Raw genomic sequence first — 23,888 nt, 5'->3', positions numbered from 1 at the left:
TTAGAAAAGAGTTCAGGAATTCTATTTTTATGAGATTAGTATATTTTATTTGCATGCATTGTTTGTTAGGGATTCAATTTTTTTCACCTTAAAAATATTTGTTTTGTTTTTTCTTTTTTTTTTTAGTTTTTTTTTCTTTCACCTTAAAAATATTAATGTGGGGTTTACAAGCTCATAAATCAGTTACTGTTCAAAAAAAATTTTTTTTAAATAACATGTTTCTTGGCTAGTGCAAACAGTAAATCAGGTTTTTACTGTGTTTGTTTGATTAGCTTGGAGTCTAACAAACATTCTGTAAGAAGCTACCACCAAAGATAGGAGAAACAGGTACCCAGGCACTTCCTTCCTTACAAGTGACATTTTGTGCATTTCAGTACTGTTTACATGAGGAAAAGCAATATTGTATAAAAGTAATTAACATATTCACAATCAGGTTACATACCCTCGTTTCTCTTCAGGTCGTATGCATCTTTTGTCTTTTACTACAGATTTCTGTGGAAAGAAACAATTCTGAGTGTTTGACCAAGTTCTTTGTTTTTGTTTTTCCTTGTTTGTTTTCTTCTGAGATGGAGTCTTGCTCTGTTGCCCAGGCTGGAGTGCAGTGGTGTGATCTTGGCTCACTACAGCTTCTGCCTCCTGGGTTCAAGGCATTCTCCTGCCTCAGTCTCCTGAGTAACTGGCACTACAGGTACTTGTCACCATGCCTGGCTAATTTTTGTATTTTTACTAGAGACAGGGTTTCACCATGTTGGCCAGTCTGGTCTTGAACTCCTGACCTCAGGTGATCTGCCCTGTCTCCCCTTGGCCTCCCAAAGTGCTGGGATTACAGGCGTGAGTCATCATGCCCGGCCCGGGGCTTATTTTTTTAAAAATGTTACAGATATTAAAGTTTGTATATTTTCCTAGTAGCATCAACAACCTGTTGTTATCTAGATAACCATCCTTTCATCACTCAAATATAAATTGAGGGGCTAGGTGGGACCAGAGTTCTGCTAGACACCAGAAAAGCAAAGAGCCACAGAGTCCAATTCTTGCTCTGTGAAGTTTACAGCACAGCTAAGAAGACACAGAAAAGTCATTACAAGTGTTTTGAAGAAGTACAGGGTACAATAGGAGCAAAAGGTCAATTATCCAGACTGTGGCTCACTCTGATTTCCTGATTCTTCTTATATTTTATTATTTTATTAATTAAAAATTATTTATTTATTTTTTAGTAGAGATGGAGTTTCACTAAAAACTAGGCCAGGCTGGTCTCAAACGCCTGACCTCAACTGATTATCTCACCTTGGCGTCCCAAAGTGCTGGGATTACAGGCTTGAGCCACTGCACCCGGCTTCATTTTATTTTTTATAGAGACAAGGTCTCACTATGTTGCCCAGGCTAGTCTTGAATTCCTGGACTCAAGTGCTCCTTCTACCGTGGTCTCTCAAAGTGCTGGGATTACAGGCCTGAGCCACCACTGCCAGCCTCTTCTATTTCAAAACTGAAGAAAGAGAAAGCGAAGACACAAGAGACATTAAATGATGGTATGCATGTACATGTATCTTTCAAGAAGAACATTATTGGCCAGGTTCGGTGGCTCAAGCCTGTAATCCCAGCACTTTGGGAGGCCGAGGCGGGTGGATCATGAGGTCAAGAGATCGAGACCATCCTGGTCAACATGGTGAAACCCCGTCTCTACTAAAACTACAAAAAATTAGCTGGGCATGGTGGTGCGTGCCTGTAATCCCAGCTACTCAGGAGGCTGAGGCAGGAGAATTGCCTGAACCCAGGAGGCGGAGGTTGCGGTGAGCCGAGATCGCGCCATTGCACTCCAGCCTGGGTAACAAGAGTGAAATTCTTCCCCAAAAAAAAAAAGAAAAAAAAAAAAAAAAAAAGAAGATTATTCAGTCAAATAATTGGGGTTCTCTCAGACAACCTCTCTGGAATGTTTGCTTATGTATATTACCAGTGGTAGATATCCCAGATCCCCAAAGAAGAAACCAGGGAGTGGTGTAGAAGGGTGGCCATGTGGAGATGAACTAGATTCAGTTTTCTATTTTTTAAGTTTTATTTTTACTTACATGGCCGGGGCACTGGCTCATGCCTGTAATCCTAGCACTTTGAGAAACCAAGGCAGGAGGATCGCTTGAGCCCAGGAGTTTCAGAGAAGCCTGGGCAATATAGTGAGGCCCTGTCTCTCAAAAAAAATTTTCTAGGCCGGGTGCAGTGGCCCATGCCTGTAATCCCAGCACTTTGGGAGGCGGAGGCGGGTGGATCACGAGGTCAGGAGATCGAGACCATCCTGGCCAGCATGGTGAAACCCCATTTCTACTAAAAACACAAAAATTAGCTGGGTGTGGTGGTACAGATCTGTAATCCCAGCTACATGGGAGGCTGAGACAAGAGAATCCCTTGAACCCAGGAGGGGGAGGTTCAGCCTGGTGACAGAGCGAGACTCGGTCCCCCCACCAAAAAAATTTTTTAAATAAATAAATTTTATATTTACTTAGATGGAGACAGAGTCTCCGTATATTGCCCAGGCTGGTCTTGAACTCCTGATCTCATGTGATCTTCCCACCTGGGCTCTCCAAAGTGTTGGGATTACAGATGTGAGCCATTGAGCCCAACCAGTTTTCTTTCAAAAACAAACAAACAAACAAAAAACCAGAGGTGAGCAGGGCAAGAAAGCTGTGCCCTTCTGAGGAGCAGAGTTTAGGGTCTAATTCCTGCTGCGTTAGCCTCCGATTATACCAGTGGGGAGGGCCGATAACATCAGACGGGCCCAGGGCTGCGGAACTGGAGAGCCTTGGTTATTTACACTGACCTGGAAAATGTCAGGATAAATGACAGAAGGCGGGGGTTGCTGACTGCACTCCTTCTAGAAGTCTCAAGGCTTTGTGGCTATTGAGTTGTGTTGTGATTTTTCCCCCTCACCGTTGACTTGTCACCAAGTCACTGAGGAAGGATGGCCTATAAAATGGGGCGAGGGCTGGGGGATGGAAGGGCCTTAAGTGAGACAGGCACTCCCGACACAGGTCACAGTTTAAAAGACGATGGTTCAGACCGTTATGCGAAATGATCTCAGAGCGGCTGTTCACCTTCCCCAAAGCTGCATTAAGAAAAATTAGGATGGGTGACATCCCCTTTAGAAGACTGCCCCCCCAGGCTGAGGCTAGCCCTCTTATCGGCTGGCCAGGTCGAGGAGGGGGTGTGCGCAGGACCGCCCTCCAAGCCTGACCGCAGCCGGGGCCGGCGGGCACCAAGGCGGCCCCGCGCCAGGCTTGGCCTCCACGCCCGCTGGGTGCGCGCTCACGGTAGAAGCGCGCGCCCCCGGGCCTCGCGAGCGCGCTCCCCCACCCCTCGCTGTCGCACGCGCCGAACCTCGGCGTCCCTGCCCGCCCTGCGCTCCCACAGCCTGAGCGCCGCTCAGCTGACCCGCGGGCGCCAGACGCGGCGGCTCTCAGCTCGCAAGCGCAGCTGCGGCGGCGCGGGCCTCTCAGGCCGACACTCCCCCGGCGCCCCTCCCCCACCCGGTCGGGCTCTGGACCCGCCGCGCGCGAGCCCGCGGCCGCTTCCCCCGCTCGGAGCGAGGCGGCCGGCTGCGGCGGTGAGCGGCAGCTGCGCGGCCATGGGCGCGCCAGTGTCGCCCTAGGGCGGGAGCAGAGACCTCAGCCGGAGCGGTGGCGGCAGCCTCCACAGAAAGCCTTTTCGGGCGGCGGCGGCGGCCACTGCAGCAGCGCGGCCGAGATGAGCGGGAGCGGCGCGACGCCCGGCCAGGGCTCGGGCTCCGGCTCCTCCCCGGCCGCTTGCCGCTTCGCGCACTACTTCGTGCTGTGCGGGATCGACGCGGACAGCGGGCTGGAGCCTGACGAGCTGGCGGGTAAGGCCAGGGCTGCGGCGGTGCAGGGTCCCCTCCGGGGCGCGGGATCCAGACAAAGTCAGCTCCTGGCGGCGCCCCCCGTCGCTCTCTGGCCGAACGGGCGCTCGGGCGCGATTTAATGACATTGTTATTTATTCCATATGCGGGCTGTGCGGCTGCGCCCACCAGGGGCTTTCGCCTCCGGGCGCTGGGTTATTAATAACGGGCGCGGGGGTGGCCCCAAAGGCACGGCCCCCGCCTGGGGCGCCGGCCCCTTATCCCGTAGCCGCACGCGGAGGCGGCCTGTGACTCACCGGGCGTGCGGGCTGTCCCCCGGCCGCGGCGCCTGTCTCCCACCCGCCTGCCTTCCCGCCCCGGCCGGGAAGTTTCGGCCCCGCACGTGACGCCGCGCTCGGGCCTCTTCGGGGGAGGGGGAGTCGGACCCGGCTCGGCTCCAGCCGCTGGTAGCATCCGCGGAGGCGCCGGTGGCAGTGCGAGCGAGCGCGGGGCTGGTTGGGGCCGGTCGGACTTCATCCTGGACTCTTTCCTCTGCGCCGCCTCCGGCTCTGCGATGCCGGCCAAGTCACCTTTTGGAATCCTGTGGATTTGGTCGCGTCTGGGGAGCTGGCGGGGACCTTTGGACGCTCGGGACATATCACTGCGCTGTGTTGACACTGCCTACACTGCTCCCGAGTTTAAACTCAGTTGGGTGCACCGTGTGTTAGTATCTGGTTTTCCTGGAGGGGCACGGGTCCCTTCTCTTGACTCGTTTGATGGCGCAGTGCTGGGCTATGCTGGGGAAACGACGCCAGGAAAAGGGGCAGTTAAAGGGCGATGCGGGGGGCGCGGGAAGGGGGGCGGGGGGCGGCGGAGTGCGCAGTGTCGGGAGCAGGCCGGGGAGAAACCGCTGATTTCATTTTTCACGCCTGTTCCTTTCTGCTTGCCTCCGCGGGATCTGAATCTTGATTTGTTGTTGTCTTTAAATGGGTGAGACAGGTGACATCTACTGCCTGAACTTTGTGTCCGTGCAAAAGACTTAGGTCATAGCCTTTCAGAACAACTTCCTTTGGACCAATGATTCCTTATTGATTGCACCAACGTGAATTTTTCACTTTCCCTTTGGTGGGGGTGGGGGGAGCTGGGAAGAATACATTAAATAATAAACAATAGTAAACAAAACTGTTAAGCCTTAAAATAACAGTCCCCACCAACCCACGTCTTAGCTTTTTCTTAGCTTCACAGTAAAACATTCTTTTTTTTTTTTTTTCATATTCTTTGGAGGTAGAAATACAAAACATTTTCAACAAAAATTGTTAGTCTAGTTTTAGTTAAAATTTTGTAGAGAATAGGGTACCAGGTTTTTCTGTATGTGTAATTATGTAATCACATTGTTTCTTCAACTAAGATTTCATGTACGTGTTAAGAATGGCTTTGTTAAAGGATACAAAGAAAAAGTCTGCAGAAATATTTGGAGAGATTCCTCTCTTGAGATTGGTGAAGGGATATTCTTATTTTTTAGACTCCTTTATTCCCTAAACATCCTGAACATTTGTGGCGCCAGGGTCACTTGGAGGCCTTCTGTCAGTGATGACTGATGAAAGGAAAAAAGCCTGTATTTTTTCTTCTCCATTTGCCTACTGAAGCTAAAACAGTACCTTTTAGGTGTGACCTAGGACTCTTTAGGGACAATGCAAATTATGTTAACAAAAGCAAAAATTAGATATTAATGCATTTTAAGAAGCAAACTATGATGTCTCCTTTTGCAAAACTATGTGAATGTGGGTAATTGGGATTTCTGCTTCTCATAATATTTAATGTATTCAGGTAATAATGTATTTTCCCTGGTAGTATTTCAGTATCATTCATCCAACAAATAGTTTTGAAAGCGTCTATCTGTAGTCTGTTTTTTAGGCACTGGGGACAGCTGTGAAGAAAGCAGTCAGAAATCCCTGCCATCATGGAGCATACGTTCTAGTGTAAACAGATAATGAAAATACAATTATCCCTCCCCCCCCATCCATGGGGGATGGATTTTAGAGTGTAGCACCAAATCCTCGGATGCTCCAGTCTCATAACAAAATGGTGTTGTATTTATATATAACGTATGAACATTTTCCTGCATACTTTGTCATCTCTAGATTACTTATAATACCTATTACATTGTAATGTTATGTAAATAGTTGTTATACTGTCTTCTTTAGGAAATAATGACAAGAAAAAAGTCTGCACATGTTCAGTACTGATACAACCATTGTAGGCCTAACTACATTTGCAATCTGTGCTTGGTTGAATCTGTGGATGCAGATTCCACGTAGAGTGCCCACTGTATATAGTTCTCCAGATGTTAATGAGTGCTCTGAGGAAAAATAAAGTGGGGGAGTAGATTCAGGGACATGCCAGCAGAGTGGTGGGATGGTGGGGTTGTGATTTTAAATAAGATGGTTAGGAAAGGTCTCACAGGGAGGGTGGCATTTGAACAGAGCCTCGAAGGAGGTGAGGAAGTAGGCCAAATGGATCACCTAGGGGCACAGCATTGCAGGCTGTGACAGCAGGTGACAAAACACATTCGTTTTTTCCACCCCTGAAGAAATAGCAGGTGCAAACACCCTGAGTGGGACAGTCCCTAGTTTGTGCTGGTAACAGCAAGGAGTCCAGTATGGCTGGAGCTGAGGGAGAGGGAGAGTAGTAGGTAAGATCAAAGAGAAAGAACAGGGGAGATTATATAGGGCCTCATGCAGTAGTTAGACTTTTAACTCTGGGATGGGAAAGCACTGGAAGGTTTTGGGCAGAGTAATGACAAGATCTGATGTACCTTCTAAAAGCTATTGTGGCTGCCATGTTGGGTAGACTATAAAAGGGGAGGGGTAGAGACAAGAGACAAGTTAGGGAACTCTTTTAGTATTTGAGGTGAGAGGCTGGGTGTGGTGGCTTACACTTGTAATCCTAGCACTTTGGAAGGCTGAGGCAGGTGGATCACTTGAGGTCAGGAGTCCAAGACCAGCCTGGCCAATATGGTGAAATCTCACCTCTACTAAAAATACAAAAATTAGCCAGGTGTGGTGGCACACGCCACCACAGTTACTTGAAGGCTGAAGCAGGAGAGTTGCTTGAACCCAGGAGGTAGAGGTTGCAGTAAGCTGAGATCACCCCACTGCACTCCAGCCTGGGTAATAGAGGGAGACCGTCTGAAAAAAAAGTGTTTAAGGTAAGAGATGCTGTTGGCTTGGTGAAGTATCAGAAAGGACTCATTCTAGATAGATGATGAAGGTAGAGCCAACAATATTTGCTGATAACTTGTATGGATATTTAGGAATTCTATGAATATGATTCAAAGAAAGTGATCAAAGATGACTCCAAGGTTTTTGGACTGAACAACTGTAAGCTTCTCTCCTGAAATAGGAAGACTGATGGAGAATCAGACTGGGGTTCAGTTCAGATTAGGCCATACTAAGTTTGATGTGTCCATTAGACATTCAGATGGAGATGTCACATAGACAAGACATCTCTCAGGAAGATCTGCACTATAGGTGTGAATTTAAAGCCATGAAATTAGATGAAGCCACTTAAGGGTTGAGTGTAGATAGAAAAGAGAGGAGGACACTCAATGATTGAGCACTGGGGCCATTCTAGCATACATAGGTGGGGAGGATGAGTAGGAGACAGCCTGGGAGATTGAGGAGTATGGTTAGTGACATGGCAGGAAAACAGGAGAATATAGTATCATGTTCTCTGCTAAGAATTTTCTTGACTATTTCTGTAGAGAAACATTTGTGGATCATGAAACTGTTAGGCAAATTAGCCAGAAGGTAGTTTCTGTTTTGCGGCATTAATTTCAAAGTTAATGATAGTTAAGTTTCTATTTTGCTTTGTTGGAGCTGATCTGTCTTTATCACAGTTTCTTAGCAAGTTGTCACCCTGCCTGTAGAAGGTCTTAATTGACTTTTATTAAACATACATTCTACTAGTTGCTTCAGACTTTCTTAACATACGCATGTTCCTAGAATTCACACTCTGCAGGTGGTAGGACATTGAAATCAAAGACAGTAACAGTTAAATAGACTAAGACTTTATAATAAAAGTTATCAAGGCTTCAAATGGTTTTTAGACATTCCTAGTAAAACCCAGCTTAAACAGCAATGGAAAAGACTTTTTTCACCTCAAATATGTAGATCCCTTAACAGCTGAAACTAATCTAAATATATACATTAAAATATATTTTAAAATGGAGGACTCAGAAACTGTATGGTGATTGATGTCCACCTGTATATTCTGATATATTTACCTGTTGTCCTTTCTGTACCACATCTTAGTTGTTGTGCTTCTCCTACTCACTGTATATTTTTAAGATGCACTTTTTCCATAAGCAAAACATCCTTTAAGTGTTAAAGGAGTATTGTTTAAATTTCCTTTGAACATTAAAGATAAGGAAAAGGTTTCAGAGCGGGATTCTTTATTGCATGTAGAAGAAAGGAGGTATAAATGGAGGTAAATTATGCAATTAGTTGACATCAGGGAAGGCAGACATCATTTTGAAATCTTATTTTATTTATTTTATTTTTTTTGAGATGGAGTCTCGTTCTGTTGCCCAGGCTGGAGTGCAGTGGTACAATCTTGGCTCACTGCAACCTCTGCCTCCTGGGTTCAAGCAATTCTGCCTCAGCCTCCCAAGTAGCTGGGACTACATGTGCATACTGCCACGCTTGGCTGATTTTTCGTATTTTAGTAGAGATTGGGTTTCACCATGTTGCCCATGCTCGTCACAAACCCATGAGCTCAGGCAGTCTGTCTGCCTCGGCCTCCCAAAGTGTTGGGATTTACAGGCATGAGCCACTGTGCCTGGCCTGAAATCTCATTTTATAGCTCTTATTTCCTTTAAGACCTGGCTGTAGGAATACACATGGCTTAAATTTACAGCAGTGAATCTTTTAAGCAATGGCAAAATGAAGGACATGATGAGGGCTTTATTAAGTAACATAAATATACAAGCCCTCCAAGAGAGAAGGGACTTTGCCTGTTTCATAGTGTCTTACATACAGTACACAGTGTTTAACGAGGGAATGAATATAAGTCTGCATATGAGTCTATAAATTATGTGATGACCAGAATGTTTTTTTTCTTATCCTTTTTTTTTTTTTTTTGAGATGGAATCTCACTCTGTCACCCAGGCTGGAGTGCAGTGGCATAATCTTGGCTCACTGAAACCTCCCCCTCCTGGTTTCAAGCTACTCTCCTGCCTCAGCCTCCCGAGTAGCTGGGCCTACAAGTACACGCCTCCACGTCAGGCTAATTTTTGTATTTTTAGTAGAGATGAGGTTTCACCATTTTGGCCAGGCTGGTCTTGAACTCCTGACCTCAGGTGACCTAGTAGCTTCAGCCTCTCAAAGTGCTGGGATTACAGGTGTGAGCCACCACACCTGGCCCACAGTGTTTTTAAAGTGTTCCGTTGGTAGCCTGGATTCAATCCTGCTCATAGTTGTTGAAGTCTGATGGATGAGATCTCTGCCATACAACTTTGTTTCGATCTTTTCCTTAGTGTCTCTTTCTAGCTACTTTTAGTTTTGGTTGTGTTGGGTGTGGTTTTCAAAAGAGCGTAGAGATGGTGGAGACCGTGATCTGAATTCAAGTAAGTATAATAAAATTTAGTCAAGACTGACAGAATATCGTGTCACATTCATTTTTGAAGGGACCTTAGACATCTTTACAGTGAAAAAACTGAGGCTCGGAGATTAAGGGCCCCCTCAGGTCACATTTGATCAGCAGTAGACACCTGACTAGTGCCTGGTGGTTCCTGTCCACTACTCCCCATAGTTATTCTATTTTTTTAAGCCCAGAAAAAAGATGAGCTTGACTCATTCAACAAGCATTTCAAAACTGCCCTAATTCCAGACTGAATGTCGTAGTGAAGACTGTGCTGAAGTCTGTCTTTTAAAAACAGTGGCCAGGTGTATAGGCTTAGGGTGGGATAGAAGCTGCCCTGATGCAAATACCGTTGGTACTGTGTCAGTTGTTAGCTTTGTTGACATCCTTGGCTCACAGTAGATTCTTGGTAGTTTGGAAGGTCTGGCCAGGTAGCTGGGGGGCTGGGGAAGGAGTAGTACAAGGATCAGCCTTCATTTTAATGAGGCCAAAGAAGATTCCAGATGTAGTTGCTGTGTGCTGGATTGGCTGTTTGTCCCCAAACCTCACATTGAAATTTGATTTCTAATGTGTGAAGTGGGGTCTATTGGGAGATACTTGGGTTATGGGGGCAGATCCCTTGTTAATGGCTTGATACCCTCCTGGAGGTAGTAAGTTCTCCTTCTATGAGTTCCCACAAAAGCTAGGTGTTAAGAAGGGTCTAGCACCACTCCCCTGCCCTTTTCTTTTCCTCTCTCTTGCCATGTGATCTCTATGGAGTAGAAGCAGCCTGAAGCCCTTACCAGAGGCAGATGCTGGCACCATGCCTCTTGTGTAGAACCACAAACTATTTCTTTTCTTTTTTTTTTTTTTTGAGATAGGGTCTCTGTTACCCAGGCTGGAGTGCAGTGATGTAATCTTGGCTCATTGCAGCCTTGACCTCCTTGGGCTCAAGCAGTCCTTTACCTCACTCTCCCAAGTACCTGGGACCACAAGCATGTGCTACCATGCTCGGCTAATTTTTGTATTTTTTGTAGAGATAGGATTTTGCCATGTTGTCCAGGCTGATCTTGAACTCCTGTACTCAAGCAGTCCATCCTGGTGAGCCAGCATGCCCAGCTGAGCCATTTCTTTATAGACTGCCCAGCCTCAGGTATTTCTTTATAGCAACATAAAAACAGACTAAGACACTGTAGTATAATGATCACTTGATTTTGGAAATCTACTGGAAATAAAACTCTTGATACTGAAATTGGCCCAAATGTGAGTGAAAATAAATTCTCTGTAATAACTCCAAGGCTCAAGCATATGGCCCATTTTTAAAGCAAGACACACCAGCATAGAGAACTGGGAAGACGAGAGAGGGGAAGAGGGTGAGACAGTGTTTTTCCGGGAGGAGAGAAAGGGAAAGAAAAGGGGACAGGGAGAGAGAAAGGGGGTTGGAGGAATACGAGTTGTCTGTGCTGCTGAGATGTTAAGACAAACTGTCCTAAAATTCCTGTGCACATCCTTTTGCTTGTATTTCCACTGTTGGTCACAGATACTCTCAAAGTAATAAAAGTAAATATCTAAAATAGAATGCATTGCTAGTCATGATTTCCATAAAGCTCCATACAGAAGAAAACATTTTCCTTTTCTATAATTTACTAAAGAGTAGAGATGGTTCCTATATAGGACGCTTTAGGAAACATGTGCCATGTGCCTGATCCTTAGCATTTTGTTTAATCATGTAAATTTTGTTTTTGATAAAAGCATAACTAGCTACTATATTTTGGATAATTTAATGTTAAATGCTTATAGTGTGTCAGAATATGGAATACATACATAAGTCATGGCCACTATTCTGTAAGAATCTATGATGAAATAGTAATAGTAAAATAGCATTTATATAGTGCTTTCCACATACCAGACATTGTGCTAAATTCTGGTTGGTTTACAGTGGTGTGATTCTCGTGCCTCAGCCTCCCAAATAGCTGGGACTACAGGTGCGTGCCACCATGCCTGTCCAATTTTTGTATTTTTTGGTAGAGAGGGGGTTTCACCATGTAGACCAGGCTGGTCTTGAACTTCTGACCTCAGGTGATCCACCCACCATGGCCCCCCAAAGTGCTGGGATTACAGGCGTGAGCCACTGTGCTAAATTCTTTATAGGCATTACCTCATTCAGTCCATACAACAACCTTAGGAAATAGGCATTATTTTCCCTTTTGTACATATGAGGAAACTGAGTCTAGAGAATTTAAGTACTCTACTCTGGTTCATGTAAGTAAGAAACCTGGATTGAAGGTCTGTCTGACATAATTCATCTATACCTATAACCACTACATTTGCTGTCTCTAGTAACGTATGCTGTATTATACAGATTGTAAAATTTGTCAAATTATCTTATTATTCCTCTATATGGGAAAGATACGAAAGGGGAAACGACTGGGCAGGCCTTTATGACCTGACCTAGTTTGTTTCTTCTTTGGTCAGCACAAGTAATTTCGTTTGCCCTTGCATTTCTTCATTTGTCAGAGTTAGAAGAGTATATATTTGACGATATTTTTGCTTTTGTCAATGAATATTTATAAAGATAATGTGTTACTATATAAATAAAGGCTTTTACTGTGAAATATGCTGCTTTCAACTTTTTAAAAAACGTCTTTGCTTTTCTTACTGGGTTTGTATCATTTCTTAGCATAAATAATTTGTCATTAGGTGAGTTTATAGCTTTTAAAAGAAATATATGAATGCTTGTGAAACCATAGCTGGCAGGGCAGTCAGTACAGTAGTCAGAAGCTGAGATTTTGGGCCTGGCTTGTCACTTTGACAGCTGTTGGCATCAGTGTTCTCATCTGTCTTGAAAAGGGTTAAATGAGATTAATGATTTCTCAACTACTGCTTAGGTTGGAGTCTGACATTATTTTTGAGTAAAAAAACTTAATTTATCTAAAAAAAAATTAATCCTAAATGTCATAGAACAAGAGGACTAGTACATACCACATTTATAGTCAGCCCTCCATGTCCAAGGGCTCCCCATCTGTGGATTAAATCATCACTGAATTGAAAATACAGTGTTCCAAAAAAATAAAAACTGTAAACAGTAGTTGCATTTGTACTGAACATGTACAGTTTTTTATTCTTGCCATTTTCCCCCAAACAATACAGCAAACAACCATTTACTTAGAATTTGTATCATATTAAGTATTATAAGTAACCTGAGATTATTTAAAGTGTATGGGAGAATGTGCATATGTTATCTGTATATACTATACCATTTTATGTAAGGGGCTGGAGCATCCTGGGAGTCTTGGGACCAGTCCCCCTAAGATACTGAGGGATAACTGTACCACATGAGGACCGATTAAGTAATTACAAAATCAGCCACCAGGAAAGGGAGAAAATCAATTATTGTATACAGTTCCCTTTCCAGGAAAGCTACAATTTTTAATAAGCATTTTGAAATGTTAGTGTCAATTAATGGACTCCCAGTTATCTTCATGGACTTTAAGGACCCGGGGGTTCCTGTTTGAAATTAACATATTAATTTCTAGATTATTACTGTAGTATGGATGATACTGGCAGCTCCCAAATAATAGTGAGATCTTAGAATAATTTTTTCTACTTAAAATTCTCTAATAACTTCTTTTATATTTAGAATAAGGTTCAAACTTTTAAATATTTGTTTCTAACAAATAAATATTATATTTATTTATTTATAACAAGAGTGAGACAGGGTCTTGCTCTATAGCTCAGGCTGGAGGGCAGTACTGTGATCACAGGTCACTGCAGCCTCAGCCTCCCAGGCTCAAGTGATCCTCCTACCACAGCCTGGCAAGTAGCTGGGACTAAAGGTGTGCACCACTATGCCTGACTAATTAAAAAAAATTTTTTTTTGTAGAGGTGGGGTGTCTCTATGTTGCCCAGGGTGGTCTTAAAGTCCTGGGCTCAAGGGATCCACCCATCTTGGCCTCTCAAAGTGCTGAGATTACAGGGGTGAGCCACTGGCCTATGTGTGCATTTAAAAAACCCTAAAATGGGCCAGGTGTGGTGGCTCACTCCTGTAATTCTAGCACTTTGGGTGGCCAAGACGGGTGGATCACTTGAAGTCAAGAGTTCGTACCATGCTCACCAATATGGTAGAACTCCGTCTCTACTAAAAATACAAAAATTAGCTAGGCATGGTTGCGCTTGCCTGTAATCGCAGTTACTTGGGAGGCTGAGACACTAGAGTCGCTTGAATCCAAGATGCCAAGGTTGCAGTGAGCTGAGATCACACTACTGCACTCCAGCCTGGGTGACAGAGGGAGACCCTGTCTCTAAAATAGGATAGAATAAAATAGAAACCCTAAAATGAAAGCTGGAATTTTCTTAAAAATGAGAAGCTTGAGACTGTTGAAAAAGCAAGAGAAGGGATAAATGATTAATTTAGTTTAAAAAGGTATATAACAGCTTTGTGAAGAGCTAATAAAATTTCTTTCATCAATAAAATGTATTAGCCTTTTCCTTCAGCTTTGGACACAGTCAGCCAGGGCAGTTCTCTTTGTTTTTGTAAAGTTTAATCCTTTATGTTTTTTTTTTTTCCTGTTTATAATCTTCTATTGTGCTTTACAATGCACTGTTCCACCTAAGGCCTGACTTTTTAAGATGGCACCATGTAAGAGGTGCTCTTGGCCAGAGATTTCAAAAATTTTTGGTACAAAACTGTTTTTCCCCGTTACTTTTCTTTCCCTCCCTCCCTCCCTCCCTTCCCTTTTCCTTTCCTTTCCCTCTCCCCTCCTCCCCTCCTCTCTCCTTTCCTCTTTCCTTTGCTTTTTACTTCCCTTTCCCCTTTCTTTTCCTTTTCCTTTCCTTTCCTGTTTCCATCTTGTCTTGTCTCTTCGGACAAAATCTTGTTCTGTCTCAAAAAAAAACAAAAACAAAAACAAACTGGCTGGAGGGCAGTGGTGGGATCTTGGCTTGCTGCAACCTGAACCTCCTGGGTTCAAGCAATTCTCCTGCCTCGTCCTCCCAAGTAGCTGGGACTACTGCCTCCACTCCTACCTAATTTTTGTATTTTTGGTAGAGATGGGATTTTGTCATGTTGCCCAGGCTGATCTCGAACTCCTGGCCTCATGTGATCCACCCACATCAGCCTCCCAAAGTGCTGGGATTACAGGGTCACCAGGCTGGAGTGCAGTCTTGGTTCACTGCAATCTCCGACTCCCAGGTTCAGGCAATTCTTCTGCCTTAGCCTCCTGAGTAGCTGGGACTACAGGTGCCCACCACCACTCCGGGTCAATTTTTTTATTTTTAGTAGAGACAGGGTTTCACCATGTTGGCCAGGCTGGCCTCAACCTCCTGGCCTCAGAAGATCCACACACCTTGGCTACCTAAAGTGCTGGGATTACAGGCATTAGCCATTGCACCTGGCCTACATTACTTTTCAAATAAAATGCAGGGAAAGCTGGCTGAGAATGAAGAGGTAAGAATTGAGAATTATAAGAATGAAAATATTAGTATTTTACCTGCTGCTGACACAGCATATCCTGGGGACAGAAGAGCATGGAGGATTGGCTTTCTCAGATTTCTGAACCTTTCCCAAGAATCCATGACTTCACTAACTTTATTCAAAATTAAATATTGTAATTATTTTTACTAACATGGGTTTCTTGGGTTACTTTTTATTTTTTTGTTAAAAACTTGGTACATCACTCGTGCAGAAAGCTAATTTTGAAATAATGCTTTATTTAAATGACTTTCAAAGACACGGGCTAGCATTAGTAAGTCAGAAGTAACCCCAGGAAGTCACCTTTATGCTATGAAACTATGAAAACGGCTAACATTTATGAGGCATGAACTGTGGTTGGTGATTTATAAACACTAATTCTCACAATAACTTGAAAGTATTACTTTTCTCATTTGATAGATGAGAAGGGCAACATTCAGTGAGTTGCCCAAAGACAGGAAAGCCAGTAGCTCAGATTCCATCCCAGGCTGTCTGACTGCAAAGGAGCGCTGGTTCCTTATGTTCTGCCACCTCTCTGAGTCCTTCAGACCAGCTGTCCTCAACTGCTGGATGGTGACACGTTAGTGGGCCTACCGTTCATGAACTAGGTCACAAGTAATTATTAACAATAGTAGACATACTGAGATTATGGTATGGATTTTAAAATAAATGGAATGGATTCAAGGTCTTCCCTCTATGAATCATTTTCACTTAGTTCCATTCCTATGTGCTTTTATTGGGTGGGAGTGAGGTGGCATTATATGCATCAAACCGGTAATTGTGCATAGCCCCATGCATAATGGGAAATCTGTTTTATGCTACTGGTAAGCTACTGTTACTGATGAGCTATGAATAGTTTCCACATATTCATAAAGCCTTTTAGAAATATCACTGCAGAAGTAGTCTATTTGCTTTACTTTCCTCTAGACTTGTAAACTATTTTGTGCATTATCTGAGGACACCATGGGAGTATATTTCTCAACACCTTTGCTGATCTGGATTGTTTCTAGATACTTTTCTCAATTATACAGTGTGACAGTATTTTGGAAAGAGCATTTATCGATTATAATAAAAAATAATCCAAAAGGTGATGTGTGCTAAAAACAAACAAAAATGTGATAGAGTTAATAATGTTAGGGTTGTAGAATCTTTTTTTTTTTTTTTGAGACAGGGTCCCACTTTGTCCCCCAGGCTGGAGTGCAGTGGCACGATCTTGGCTCACTGCAGTCTCCACTTTCCGTGTTTAGGCAATCCTCTTGCCTCAGTCCCATAAGTAGTTGGGACTACAGGTGTGTGCTACCGCGCCTGGCTAATTTTTGTATTTTTTTGTAGAGACAGAGTTTCACCATGTTGCCCAAGCTGATCTCAAACTCCAGCGCTCAAGCTGTCAGCCAGGCTCGACAGCCTAAACTGCTTAGGATTACAGGCTTGAGCCATCGTGCCCGACCCTGTAGAATTTTTTCATTCAGCCCTGCTGTGAAGACTGAAGTGCTGAATCCTTAAATATAGTTTATGGAATTTAAACTGTGAAACCCAGTTTAAAGGTATTTTTAAGAATTTTTAAGTTTAAATTTATATTTATAGATTCCCAGAGACCTTCTGATGAAAACCCACTTAATTTTGCTTAATTTTTTCCTGTGCATGCCTGGAGAATCCAGGTTTCTGCTTTGCAGACTATATTTTCTTGCACCTCCCTTCTCTTCCCTTTTTCTGGTATAACATACTCTGTCATTTATTTAAACAGGAAATTATCCTGTGGTTTGAGAAAGCGTTGGTGTAGAAGTGATAATGTAAATTAAGTAAATTTCTGATAATCTTAATTCCTCAGTACAGCTTGGCACAAGATTGCTCATAGACCAGACCTTTGTACTTTTTTCTCTAATCCCTCCTTAAAAGATCACCCTTATTTTCATCTTGGTCGTCATGACGCCACCTCCTATTGCTCTTTTGGTTGTCCCTTTTTGAGAAAAACCTGTAGAAGAATAAATATTCTTTTGACAAAAAAGTTCTTGTGTCATCATGTAAAACTTTATGGAGAATTTATATATATATATATATATATATATATATACAGACATATATTTTATATTTTATTTTTTATTTTAAGAAATAAGGTCGGTCTCTGCTGCCCAGACTGGAATGCAGTGATGTGATCATAGCTCACTGCAGGCTTGATCTCCCAAACTCCTGGGTTCTAGCGATCCTCCTGCCTCAACCTCCTGAGAAGCTGAGACCACAGCTATGCACCACCATGCCCAGCTAATTAAAAAAAATTTTTTTTTGTAGAGGTGGGTTCTTGCTTCATTGCTCAGGCTGGTCTCAAACTCCTGGCTTCAAGTAATCCTCCCTCCTCAGACTACAGAAGTGCTGGAATTATAGGTGTGAGCCACCATGCCTGGACTGAAAAAACTCTTTCACATGTCTATCTGAATCCTCCAGTTACCTTCATTTTTAGCAGAAACATTTCTTTTCTTTCTCTCTCTTGTCTTTTGCTTTCTTTCATTATTATTATTATTTTTTTGAGATGGTGTATCTCTCTGTCTCCTCGGCTGGAGTGCAGTGGCATGATCACGGCTTACTGCAACCTCTGTCTCCCAGGTTCAAGCATTTCTCCTGTCTCAGCCTCCTGATTATCTGGGATTACAGGTGCCCGCCACTACACTTGGCTAATTTTTGTATTTTTTAGTAGAGATGGCATTTGACCTTGTTGGCCATGCTGGTCTGAAACTTCCGACCTCAAATGATCCACCACCTTGGCCTCTTAAAATGCTGGGATGACAGGTGTGAGTCACTGTGTCCGGCCTCATTCTTCTTTTTTTGGGGGGACAGAGTCTTGCTCTGTCACATAGGCTGGAGTACAGTGGCACAGTCATAACTCACTGTACTCTCAACCTCCCAGGCTCAAGCAATCCTCTCACTTCAGCCTCTTGAGTCACTGGGACTACAGGTATGTATCACTATGCCTGGTTAAATTTTTTTTTTTTTTTTTTTTTTTAGACAGTCTCACTCTGTCGCCCAGGCAGGAGTGCAGGTGGCATGATCTTGGCTCACTCCAACCTCCGCCGCCTCTTCTCGTGTTCAAGTAATTCTTGTGCCTCAGCCTCCTGCGTAGCTGGGATGACAGGCATGTACCACCATGTTCTGCTATGTGCCTGGTCAATTTTAAAATTTTTTGTAGACATGGGGTCTCATTGTGTTGCCTAGCCCGTCTCAAACTCCTGGACTCAAGCGATCCTCCTGCCTGGCCTCCCAAAGTGCTGGAATTACAGGTGTGAGCCACCACACCCAGCCTGAAACTGGGAAATTTCTTTTATCTCACGCCTTTTCAGGTTTAGTACCTTTTATTTTCAGTTTTCTTCTTGTTCCTTGTCTTGTGGTCCTTTGAGAAAACATGGACAGTCTGCTAGGCTAATGATATTCTTTCTGGATATTAAATTTACATCAATTTTTTATTGCTGTAGATCAGGACTAAAATAGCAAAAAGGAATTGTTTTCTCTGGGCAGAGATGTAAATTGTTTTTGAGGGGGTAGTGGGTAGGTACAATCCCCTGATGTAGAAGTCCTCCTTTGTCACAAGAATCAGCACCAACATATCAACTGGAATTCCGTGAGAATGAGATACAAACTTTAATAAGAATACATTGAGCAGTAGGAATTTATGGCTGATTGTAGGTTTAAAGCTTGTAGATGATTTACTTTTAGAACCACAGTGTTTTTTATTTTTAGGATAAGTTATCCTCAACTTTAACTGTAACTTTTAAGGAAATTTAAATGATTGGGGTAACAAGATAACAGATTGTTTAAAACTGTTTCCTATCTCTTGTCTCAAGTGTACGCTTTTTCTTAATAAATAAACTTTTGTCAGGATTTCAAAATATTCTGGCTCAGCTCCAGGGAAATGAACTTTTGTACTGGACATCACTTGTTTCGTGCCATTGTTCCCTAGAACAATGACTGTGATTTCAGTTTATTAAAACGGGCATTGGTACTCTTAAGGTGATTATGCAAAAATAGGTTATTTTGTTTGGTTGTTCTCACTCCTGTCTGGTTTAGCTCTAGCTACAATCCGATTTTAATTAAATACATGAAAGCTGTGTGTACCAGAATGCAAAATCTGGTATATTCTTCGTAGTGAAGGACTGACAGGACTCGTTTACTGTGAACCACTTGTAAATCATCTTGTCTCTGGTGGATGGGGCCAATAGGGAAATAAAGTATTGAGTGTATGGAGAGGGTAGAAGTTGGTAGAAAACAAAAACTTAAGAACCATACTGGTGATTCCAAAATTCCCCCTCTGTCTCCCTTTTTTTTTTTTTTTTTTTTAGTTTTAATTTTGTGACAGTCTTGCTCTGTCACCCAGGCTGGAGTGCAGTGGCACAATCTTGGCTTACTGCAACCTACACCTCCCAGGTTCAAGTGATTCTTCTGCCTCAGCCTCCTGAGTAGCTGGGGCTGCAGGCACGCACCACCACACCCAGCTAACTTTTGTATTTTTAGTAGAGACAAGGTTTTGCCATGTTGCCCAGGCTGGTCTCAAACTCCTGACTTAAAGAGATCCACCTGCCTCAGCCTTCCAAAGTGCTGGAATTACAGGCATGAGCCACCACACCTGGCTACCTCCCTTTACATTTTTATTATTATTATTTTTTAGAGACAGGGTCTTACTCTCTCACCCATGCTGGAGTATGGTGGCACAATCATGGCTCATTGCATCCTCGACCTGTTCTCCAGCCTCAGCCTTCCAAGTAGCTGGGACCACAGGCACATGCCACCACACCTGGCTAAATTTTTTTTACTTTAGGTAGAGACAGGATCTCACTATGTTGTGCAGGCTAGTCTCGAATGGTCCTTGACTCAAATGGTCCTTCCACATTGGCCTCCCACTGTTGGGATTTCAGACATGAGCCACTATGCCTTTTTTTTTTTTTTTTTTTTTTTAAATAATAGACTGAGTCTGAGTCTCCCTATGTTGCCCAGGCTGGAGCACAGTGGCTATTAACAGGCCATCATAGCTCATTACAATTTCAGTCTCCTTGGCTCAAGGGATCTTCCTGCCTCAGCCTGCTCTGGGACTAATGGTGTGTACCATGGTGCCTGGCCAAAATTCTCCTTAACTTATCTCCTTGATACCTCTTTCATCCTCTCTGCCACTTAGAACACAAAATTTGTGGTTAGAGTAAGAGAAGTGATAGAGGGGAAGCCAGCAAATGCCCTAGATCCCAGAGCTTTTGCAGATTTAATTGCCCGTTGGAGAGTCATGGAGTCATTATAAGAGTCTCCTGCCCAAGTGTTGAGCCTACTTCATGAACATTGAACAAAATTATATTTAATTTTACCTGGAATGAAATGTCTAAGCAGGAGTAAAAATTTTAATTTTTCTCAATGTGAACATAAGGCCATGACGTAGACATACCTGTTGATTCATTATGGGGCAGAGGCCCAATGTGAAATATCTGTTAACATTATGTACATTCAGTATTTATTTCAGTGGCTTATTGAACTCTGTTGAATAGATCAGGTGACAGCTTTTTTCTGAACATCAGTCTTTGAGGGACAGCTGAAGCACTGGTTATGTGTATGAGTTAGATTTTTTTTTTTTTTTCAAATGTAGAAGAAGTAACTTCTTAAATTTTTTGCTCTTAAAATTACATTATTTCATAATATTCAAATTTGCCTTAGAGACTTAAAGTATAAATTGTCTTATTATTTTAGTAAACGCAATTGAATATTTTTTTAATGTCCCTGAACTAATGAGATTCAGTTTTCTCTCAAGTGTGGGAACTATTTTGTACCCTGTTCCCTGACCTCTGCCTTTTGACCCTGTCCCTTTGTGATGAGATTATGGATAGGCCTTTGAGCTTTTCTCCAGTCTGATCAGGTTTCCTTACACAACAACATATAAAGCTTTAAGCTCCTTTAAAAGATGCTCTTAGAATTGAAGAGAACACTCAGATTTAATTGGCATGAGTTTTGTAAATATTTTTTCTTTAAAAAGTCTTTTTCTTCCTTAATGCGTTCCTTTCCCCAAAATCTATTTAATTGTATTTTCTAAAATTGCTTATTTTAGGAGAGGCTAACGACTAGAGCTCTCTAGGATAAGGAAGTCCAAGAGAGATTCAACTGCTTATTCCCCACTTCTTGTCCCTGTAGGTATGAGAAGTTAAAATCTGGATTGTGGGTGTCATACAAGAGCAGGAGATTATTTTCAGAGAGAATCAGTGCGTTAACTTTCTTGTAGTAAAACACTTATTAGATAACACATTTTAAATACTTTTTCAGATGCCTAAAATAGAGTAGGAAGATAAACAAGACAGAGTAAAGGAGACTAATTTCATTGGCTACATGTTAATAACTCATGTGAGTTTTTTTGAGAAAGAGTAAAATTAGTGACAAAAATGAGGGCTTAGGGATTTTTTATATTGTTATTTTTTATTCTGTCTTCAAGATTATCCAGAAAACTAAGCATTAGCTCTGTTTCAGATATTTTTAATAGGACTTTCTAAGGAATGCCTGTTTTACACACCATCAGAAAAATTTATAGCAGTGAAGCTGTAGGACTTTGGTTTACTACTCACAATGAGTGAGGATAAATAAAATGATTGGTTTGAAATAATAAAAGGCAATATGTGCTCACCAAAACCTCCGCCTCCTGGGTTCAAGCGATTCTCCTGCCTCAGCCTCCAGAGTAGGTGGGATAACAGGCATGTGCCACCATGCCTGGCTGATTTTGTAGTTTTAGTAGAGACGGGGGTTCTCCCTGTTGGTCAGGCTGGTCTTGAACTGCCGACCTCAGGTGATCCGCTCTCCTCAGCCTTCCAAAGTGCTGGGATTACAGGTGTGAGCCACCATGCCTGGCCTGGCAATATATGCGTTTAAAAAATTGTGGCTTGGGGCCGGGCATGGTGGCTCATGCCTGTAATCCTAGCACTTTGGGAGGCCGAGGTGGGTGGATCACGAGAAGTCAGGAGTTCAAAACCAGCCTGGCCATCATGGTGAAACCCCATCTTTAAATAAAAAAATTTAAAAAAAAAATTGTGGCTTTTGGTCAGGCTCAGTGGCTCATGCCTGTAATTCCAGCAGTTTTGGAGGCTGAGGTGGGTGGATCACCTGAGGTTGGAAGTTCGAGATCAGCCTGGCTAACATAGTGAAACCCCATCTCTACTAAAAATACAAAAAATTAGCCAGGCGTGATGATGAGTGCCTGTAATTCCAGCTACTAGGGAGGCTGAGGCAGGAGAATCACTTGAACTTGAGAGACAGAGGTTGTGGTGAGCCCAGAACGCGCCATTGTACTCTAGCCTGGGTGAGAGGAGTGAAACTCCATCTCAAAAATAAAAAATAAAAAATAAAATTGGGGCTTTTAAATTGTTTTTCTATAAAAGAAATTTAATGGATTAGAGTTTTCTACTTCAGGTGTTTACTTTGAGAGACAGAAATTAAATCCATAGTTTTTGCAACGCTTTAAAAAAAAAAACGTGAGTCCTTTCTACAATCAGTAATTAAAGTGAAATGAGAAAAGAAAGAGTAGTGGCTGGGTGTGGTGGCTTGCACATGGAATCCCAGCACTTAGGGAGGCCAGAGGCGGGTGGATCACCTGAAGTCTGGAGTTTGAGGTGAGACGAGCCTGGTCAACATGGTGAAACCCCATCTCTATTAAAAGTATAAAAAATTAGCCGGGTGTGGTGGTAGGCACTTGTAATCCCAGCTACTCAGGAGGCTGAGGCAGGAGAATTGCTTGAACCTGGGAGGTGGAGGTTGCAGTGAGCTGAGATCATGCCGTTGAACCCCAGCCTGGGCAACGAGAGTGAAACTCCATCTCAAAAATAAATAAATAAATAAATAGAGTAGCTTTGAATCTCAGTTGCTTAACACTAAAATAATATATTAATTTTTTTTTTCTATTTTAGAAAGGGGAAAACACTAGTGACAAGATGGGAAGACAGGAAGAAGCTAGTTAGCAGAAGAGGGGAAACTCAGTGACAAATAAGATAAACTCTTGATCTCTATCTTACTGATCCAATTTATTTGTTGTCAAGGTAGAATGGAAACATGTTTATATGGTATAAGAAACCTCTGATGGAAAATCTGGTTGCCTCCCTTCAGGTTGCTAAGAAAGAATGAGATTTCAGAAAGGCTGAGTCTTGAAGCAGCAGCAGATCTGACACTTGTCCTTCACAGCTCCCTTTCTGTCTCCCACAGTAAGGGCTATGTAAACAATTCGTGATCAGTGCTGGTACTTGCAGCAGAGAATGCCTGCAGTTTCCTTTTCCATGCAGCAGAGTAATTGTAGGGTCAATCTTTTGATTGTCTCACTATGTTTTGGCTGTTGGTGCTTTTAAAATTCCCAGTTTGTGTTGCTATAAGGAAGATAACATTTCTGACCCTTTCCATAAATGACCTTCCTGCCAAAACCTACCTATGAGTTTCAGATGTTTAAACCAACCAACCAAACAAGCGAAAGACCTTACGATACCAAAGAAGGGACTGTTACAGTAGTTGGAAAAGCTTCTGCAAGGACAAGTGTGCATTTCTCATTTTCTTTAAACCTATCAATTTACTGGAAATGAATATGATTTTTGTCAGTAATGACAGTGCCAAAACAGTTACTAAATTTTTTTTGAGTAAATGAAACCAAACTCCTAAAAAAGAAAAAAATATGTATATTTTTTAAAGAGAAATATTGGTTTGGCGCCTTGGCTCACACCTGTAATCCCAGCACTTTGGGAGGCCAAGGTGGGTAGATTACCTGAGACTGGGAGTTCGAGACCAGCCTGGCCAACATGGTGAAACCCCGTCTCTACTAAAAATACAAAAATTAGCCAGGTGTCGTGGCACACACCTGTAGTCCAAGCTACTCAGGAGGCTGAGGCAGAATTGTTTGAACCTGGGAGGTGGAGGTTGCAGTGAGCTGAGATCATACCGCTACACTCTAAGCCTGGGTCTAACAGAAACTCCGTCTCA

At 42.9% G+C, this 23,888-nt stretch overlaps 1 protein-coding gene and 1 non-coding gene across 7 annotated transcripts in view; both read left to right on the top strand.

The window, feature by feature from the left end:
• Nucleotides 1-438: 438 nt before the first annotated feature.
• LOC116530427 lies at nucleotides 439-552 on the top strand. The gene has a single exon (XR_004259989.1). It is a non-coding gene; the product is annotated as a U5 spliceosomal RNA (small nuclear RNA).
• A 2,999-nt stretch (nucleotides 553-3,551) lies between these two features.
• Nucleotides 3,552-23,888, top strand: part of DENND5B (DENN domain containing 5B) — a 190,280-nt gene continuing 169,943 nt past the window's right edge. For all 6 annotated transcript variants that reach the window (XM_032248254.1, XM_032248259.1, XM_032248258.1 and 3 more), the window contains exon 1: nucleotides 3,552-3,862. In XM_032248254.1, coding sequence (XP_032104145.1) covers nucleotides 3,730-3,862 — 133 coding nt within the window. In that variant the 5' untranslated portion in view covers nucleotides 3,552-3,729. The remainder of the gene's footprint in view (nucleotides 3,863-23,888) is intronic.

Source organism: Sapajus apella, unplaced genomic scaffold, assembly GCF_009761245.1.
Source record: "Sapajus apella isolate SASKATOON/1434 unplaced genomic scaffold, GSC_monkey_1.0 scaffold66, whole genome shotgun sequence".
Classification (NCBI taxonomy): Eukaryota; Metazoa; Chordata; class Mammalia; order Primates; family Cebidae; genus Sapajus; species Sapajus apella.
This window is presented reverse-complemented; position numbering and strand designations above follow the sequence as displayed.